At 35.4% G+C, this 7,150-nt stretch overlaps 1 protein-coding gene across 1 annotated transcript in view; it reads left to right on the top strand.

Moving 5' to 3' along the window:
* The first annotated feature begins 380 nt into the window (after positions 1 to 380).
* Positions 381 to 7,150, top strand: part of LOC134234676 (mucin-2-like) — a 31,800-nt gene continuing 25,030 nt past the window's right edge. Inside the window, exons 1-4 of the mRNA XM_062716735.1 lie at positions 381 to 797; positions 1,068 to 1,106; positions 1,313 to 1,446; positions 2,013 to 2,108. Coding sequence (XP_062572719.1) covers positions 773 to 797; positions 1,068 to 1,106; positions 1,313 to 1,446; positions 2,013 to 2,108 — 294 coding nt within the window. The 5' untranslated portion in view covers positions 381 to 772. The remainder of the gene's footprint in view (positions 798 to 1,067; positions 1,107 to 1,312; positions 1,447 to 2,012; positions 2,109 to 7,150) is intronic.

The raw sequence follows: 7,150 nt of genomic DNA, 5'->3' as shown, positions 1-7,150 counted from the left end.
ACAAACACAAAATTTTAATTCTTTTCAAGGGTATACTAGATTTTTATTTATCATTATATTTGCATTTATTTATTTGATTATGTAAATTAATCAGGGTGAGAGCGGGCAAACCATTTAAGAAAATTCCCCCCTCGTTTTTTTTTTACCTCGATGTTCTGTAAATTGTGTATCACATCTCAAAATTATGACATCAATGGATCTTATTGTCAATGAATGAGACTCTTGGGAAATGATACCGGCTTAAAGTGGCAGGCCTGTCTTTGCTCAAAGCCAGGACGAGAATGTTACATTCTTTCATAACCTATCATCTACGGAATTTGCGGCACTGATCTTCCAAAAGTTACCCGTTTTGGTTCTAAGGCACTAGTTTACAAATGTTTGGAGTTATCTAAGAATGAAGATGAAGTTGTTTAATAAATTCACCATTATTTATTTTCAATCAAATTAAGTAGGTATTTAGTCCGGTTTTTATGGACACAAGTCGGTAATTGACAGTTAAAGACCGAAACTCTTGATGTTTCCAAATACCTGTCAATGAAACTATGCGAACGGTAAAATTAATCAGTCTTTAAGATTAACAGAGGTACTCCGGAAACCGTTAAAAAGTATCCGGAAATAAAGAATGCACTTTATTCACCAATAAAAAGAACCCAGAAAGCAGGTGGAACAAATTATTGACCTTGCGAGAGTATTACGTTCACCTTATCAGGTGTTTGGGGGAACATTTACTTAATCTATCGGTTAGGAGGAACTGTGTATACTTTGTTTTGTAATGGAAATCAAATTACTTATTTATTGTGAGTATCCTTTCTAAAATTTGTAATTTCCTTTTTTTGTTTCATTCTTATTTTTCTTCCATAGGTGAATGGCAACTTTTCCAAATTTATCGCTTCTTAAAGTATATTTGGGTCATATATTGTAAAACATTTTTTAATGAATGTAAATAAATCAGTCAAATTCAGATGAATGTTTAGTTTAACCGAGATTGGAGACAAGAGACGTACAGGAGAACACATATTTTTGCTATATATATCCATCCTCTTTTATGAATGTGTTTTACTTTTCAGATTTTCTTTTGCCGTTTGTTTATAACCAGGGATCAGTAGGTAAATCTTACAGTGTATATATATTTTTTGTAATATGTTTGTCCTGTGTAAATTGTCAAATGTCAAATATGTTACGAAAAAATATTGAAACAGACTTTTCTCTCTCCTTTCAACATATGATCCAATGCTACGCAAAGTACTGTCATAAAAAAAGCATTGTACACATATTATGAAACATTGCGTAGCATTTTTCTTACATTTGAAAGTGTCCGCACCTACAACAAATGAACCTACAACTTCGACAGAAAAACCCAAAAGAACATTTCTAAAATGTCTATCATGTAATGATGTTGACACTGTGGATGCTTGCACAGAAGAAAGAGCATGCGCCCCGGGTCAGGTACGCTTTATTTCTGGGTGACATAAATGCAAATGTTACATACTTAAGCTTGACTGCATATTGACATTATTATTGATACATGTGTATATCATTTTTGATGTCTGATACCACCGAAAAGAGGTGAAGAGCGGATCGTCACCTTAGGCTAGCGAAGATGATTTTATACACGATTTTATGCTTAGTACATACATGTACACATGTATATATAATAATTTATATTATGTATATCAAAACATAACATTAAATATACAAACCTTTTTTTAATTAAGACACCGAAAGTTAATTTGAAAATACAATATTTGTATTTAAAAAAAAAAAAAAAAAAAAAAACAAAACAAAACAAAACAAAAAAAAAACACAAAAAAAAACACCCTGTCCAATGTTAAATTCTAAAGGTGTTCTGTAAGTAAATACATGTATATATTCAGTATTTAATTGAAATATTTTTTAATAAAAGGAGCATTTGAATTATTGGAAAGTGTGTCTTAAAATGCAATGTTTTTCAATATACAAAATATAATACACATAAACAAATTTCGTGACATTCTTCTTATGTTTTTTTTCAGTTCTGTTTCCTTGACAAATACTCTGTATTTGTAAGAGATTCGCACGGAAACGATAGGGAAATTTTCAAATACAATGCAGGATGTCGTAGCACTTCGGTAAACAATTAAAGCATATATTGCACTGTTAGTATATGTATTTCAAAACTAATTTGAATATTCCTCTTTTTTAGCTCACCTGAGCCGAAGGCTCAAGTGAGCTTTTCTGATCACATTTTGTCCGTCGTCCGTCCGTCTGTCCGTCTGTCTGTCTGTCCGTCTGTAAACTTTTCACATTTTCGACTTCTTCTCAAGAACCACTGGGCCAATTTTGACCAAACTTGGTACAAAGCATCCTTGGGTGAAGGGGAATTTAAATTGTTAAAATGAAGGGACATATCCCCTCGCAAGGGGAGATAATCAAGAAAAGACAAAAATAGGGTTGGGTCATTAAAAAATCTTCTTCTCAAGAACCACTGGGCCAGAAAAGCTGAAACTTATGTGGAAGCATCCTGGGGTAGTGTAGATTCTAAATTGTTCAAATCATGACCCCCGGGGGAAGGGCGGGGCCACAATGGGGAATCAAAGTTTTATATAGAAATATATAGGAAAAATCTTTGAAAATCTTCTTCTCAAGAACCACTAGGCCAGATAAGCTGAAACTTATGTGGAAGCACCCTGGGGTAGTGTAGATTCTAAATTGTTCAAATCATGACCCCCGGGGGAAGGGCGGGGCCACAATGGGGTATCAAAGTTTTTTATAGAAATATATAGGAAAAATCTTTGAAAATCTTCTTCTCAAGAACCACTGGGCCAGAAAAGCTGATACTTATGTGGAAGCATCTTGGTATAATGTAGATTCTAAATTGTTCACATCATGACCCCCGGGGAAAGGGCGGGGCCACAATGGGGAATCAAAGTTTTACATAGAAATATATATTGGAAAAATCTTTGAAAATCTTCTTCTCAAGAACCACTGAGCCAAAAAAGCTGAAACTTATGTGGAAGCACCCTGGGGTAGTGTAAATTCTAAATTGTACAAATCATGACCCCCGGGGGAAGGGCGGGGCCACAATGGGGTATCAAAGTTTTACATAGAAATATATAGGAAAAATCTTTGAAAATCTTCTTCTCAAGAACCACTGGGCCAGAAAAGCTGAAACTTATGTGGAAGCATCCTGGTATAATGTAGATTCTAAATTGTTCAAATCATGACACCCGGGAGAAGGGCGGGGCCACAATGGGGAATCAAAGTTTTATATAGAAATATATTGGAAAAATCTTTGAAAATCTTCTTCTCAAGAACCACTGGGCCAGAAAAGCTGAAACTTATGTGGAAGCATCTTGGTATAATGTAGATTCTAAATTGTTCACATCATGACCCCCGGGAGAAGGGCGGGGCCACAATGGGGAATCAAAGTTTTACATAGAAATATATATTGGAAAAATCGTTGAAAATCTTCTTCTCAAGAACCACTGGGCCAGAAAAGCTGAAACTTATGTGGAAGCATCCGGGTATAATGTAGCTTCTAAATTGTTAAAATAATGACCCCTGGGGGAAGGGTGGGGCTACAATGGGGAATCAAAGTTTTTTATAGAAATATATAGGAAAAATCTTTGAAAATCTTCTTCTCAAGAACCACTGGGCCAGAAAAAGTGAAGCTTATATATATAGAAGCATTCTAGGGTAGTGTAAATTCTAAATTATAGGAATCATGACCCCCGGGGGAAGGGCGGTGCCATTATAGGGAATCAAAGTTTTACATAGAAATATATAGGAAAAATCTTTGAAAATCTTCTTCTCAGGAACCACTGGGCCAAAAAAGCTGAAACATATGTGCCCATGGAAGGATCATGGGTTAGTGTAGATTTCAAAATGTCTAAACTAGTGCTAATTGTAACGGGGACCGTTACAGATGTTCCCCAAACGCTCCCCAACTCCCTTTTGGTGCCATATTCCCTATAAGCTTCATTAAATAAGACAAACTATGCATTTGAGACTTTAGCAACGTTTACCCAGAAGTGTACCAATTTCATTCAAATTTTAGCATTGCACGCGTGCGCATGTGAATGCACGTGCGTAATGACCATATAATCTTGTCTTAACAATCTCTAGATTTTAATATACTACATATCAAAGTATTTGATCCAAAAGTATTTAAAAATACGCTAATTCAAGTGTATTTTTTTATTTTACTCATTTCACGTGCACGCACGTGCTCACATGAGCATGGTGACCATACTTTCTTGTAGAAGTCCATTACATCTGTCTATGTTCTAAATCCCACCCTGTTTGGTTGAAAACCAAGGGAGTTATAGCTGTTCAAAGATTCAGCCAATCAGATTGCAGCGCACGTACATGCACATGTATCCATGTGCATGTTGACAATATATTCTTGTGGAAATCTATTATATCTATCAATGTTCCAAATCCCATCCTGTTTGGTTGAAAATCAAGGGAGTTATAGCTATTTAAAGCATAAGCCAATCAGATTGCAGCGCACGTGCATGCACGCGTTTTCATGATAATTGCTATATATATTATTGTAGGATATCCTAATACATGCCTATGTTTAAAATTTCGAAGGATTTCGTCAAAAAACAAGAAAGATATTGAGACTTAAGTTTCAGCCAATCAGAGCGAAGCGCACGTGCATGCGCGTGAGATCTTGCTTTTTTGACCATGTCATCTTGTCTATGCTTCTAGTATATACTTCTAATATGAGTTTTAAAGCATATCATCAATAATTTAAATAGTTACGTCTGTATCAATTATATTGGACATTTCTCGTGCTGCACGTGCGAGCTCTTGCAAGCACACGTGCATGCACATGCTTTCATGATATTTTTTTTAATACGGGCTGTAGATCTCCCCAATGTATGACTATGTTCAAAATTTCAAATGATTTTATCAAAAAACAAGAAAGATATTGAGACTTTAGTTTCAGCCAATCAGAGCGAAGCGCACGTGCTTGCTCGTGCGATCTTGCTATTTTGACCATGTCATCTTGTGCATACTACTCATATATCCTTACATTATGAGTTTCAAAACATTTTGTCTAAAAATAGAAAAGTTACGGTTATATCCATTATATATTGGTCATTTCAAGTTTTGCACGTGCGTGCTCTTGCAAGCACGTGCGCGCAAAATGACCTTGATTCCGCAAATCTACATAACATGCCTACTTACCCTAAAAAGGTTTCACCTAAGTCGAATGTGTAGTTTACAAGATCACTCGCGGACAAAATTTTCCCAGGAAGAAAAATAATAATAATAAGAATAAGAATAATAACTAGTGCTAATTGTAACGGGGACCGTTACAGATGTTCCCCAAACGCTCCCCAACTCCCTTTTGGTGCCATATTCCCTGTAAGCTTCATTAAATAGGACAAAATTTATGCATTTGAGACTTTAACAACGCCAAGTTCATTCAAATTTTAGCATTGCACGCGTGCGCATGTGAATGCATGTGCGTAATGACCATATCATCTTGTCTACACAATCTGTAAATTTTAATATACTAAATATTAAAGTATTTAATCCAAAAGTATTTAAAAATACGCTCATTCAAGTGTATTTTTGATTTAACTCATTTCACGTGCACGCACGTGCATACATGAGCATGGTGTCCATATCTTCTTGTAGACGTCCATTACATCTCTCTATGTTCTAAATCCCACTCCGTTTGGTTGAAAACCAAAGCAGTTATAGCTGTTTAAAGTTTCAGCCAATCAGATTACAGCGCAAGTACACGCACGTGTATGCATGTGCATGGCGACCATATCATGTTGTAGAAGTTCATTATATCTATCTATGTTCCAAATCCCATCCTGTTTGGTTAAAACCAAGGGAGTTATAGCTATTTAAAGTTTAAGCCAATCAGATTGCAGCGCACGTGCATGCACGTGATTTTATGACAAATGCTATATATCGAATTGTAGGATATATTAATGCATGGCTATGTTCAAAATTTCATAGGATTTCGTCGAAAAACAAGAAAGATATAGAGACTTTAGTTTCAGCCAATCAGAGCAAAGCGCACGTGCATGCGCGTGAGATCTTGCTATTTTGACCATGTCATCATGTCTATACTACTAATAAATAATCAAATTATGAGTTTCAAAGCATTTCATCAAAAAATAAAAAAGTTACGGCTATATCAAATATATCGGTCATTTCACGTGTTGCACGCGCACGCTCTTGCAAGCACGTGCGCGCAAAATGACCTTGATTCCACAAATCTACATAACATGTCTACTGACCCTAAAAAGGTTTTACCTACGTCGGATGAACAGTTTACAAGATCACTCCCGGACAAAAAAGTACCCAGGAAGAAGAAGAAGAATAATAATAACTAGATGTGAAACTCGTTGCGAGCAACGAGAGGTCTTCCGTCCGATTCCGGAAGGAAAACGTTAAATCGAGCAGAAAAATTGAAAAAGATTTGCACACAAGGGGGATTGAACCCAAGTCGCCAGCATGAAACTCCAACGCACTAAATACTACGCCATCGCGACCTCAACTCTAAATCTACTTGTATATATGTACAAAACAGTGCTTTTGTCTTAAAATTATGAAAGGCAGGTCACTTTTTAAAATTTAGCGATAAACGCCACGAGTTAATCTTTGCGCCTTTTCTTTGGAATGTTCTATTAAATAGGTGTGATATCTTCAATGAAGTTTAAAAAAGAACGTTCTTATAGTCTATTCAAGGTTTACAAAGTATATTAACACATTTTACAAATTCCATATTGTATATATGCATTTAACACTAAAGCGGTGAAACAGTTATGAATTTTTAACTTTTTTCAGTTTCCTTTGTATCCCCAAAGATAACTATCCCGATTAGTAAGTCGACAAAGGTTGAAATGTTTCGCCAAAAAACATGGCTCCTCCTACAGCGGTCATGGAATCAGATATCATTATTGATCAATAACTCTGAGACAAGAATGCTAAAATAAACTCCATGAAGCGATCTTTTAAAAAACATCTTATTTTTGTCTTATTTATTAGTTTAATAAGACACAAGTGTGCATAGGAAAAACAGTTGTTAAGATTTATACTTAAAATATTAATTTATATTCTTTTTTGAGAAAGCATTACTTATAAGCATGATTAAAGATCTGTTTTTCCATGGTGCACAAAAGATATTAGGTGTCGA

This window comes from Saccostrea cucullata, unplaced genomic scaffold, assembly GCF_032062105.1.
Source record: "Saccostrea cucullata isolate Sc308-1 unplaced genomic scaffold, CSIRO_AGI_Scuc_v1 ctg3773, whole genome shotgun sequence".
Lineage (NCBI taxonomy): Eukaryota > Metazoa > Mollusca > Bivalvia > Ostreida > Ostreidae > Saccostrea > Saccostrea cuccullata.
Note: the sequence above shows the minus strand (reverse complement) of the source record. Positions and strands in the feature narration are given on the sequence as shown.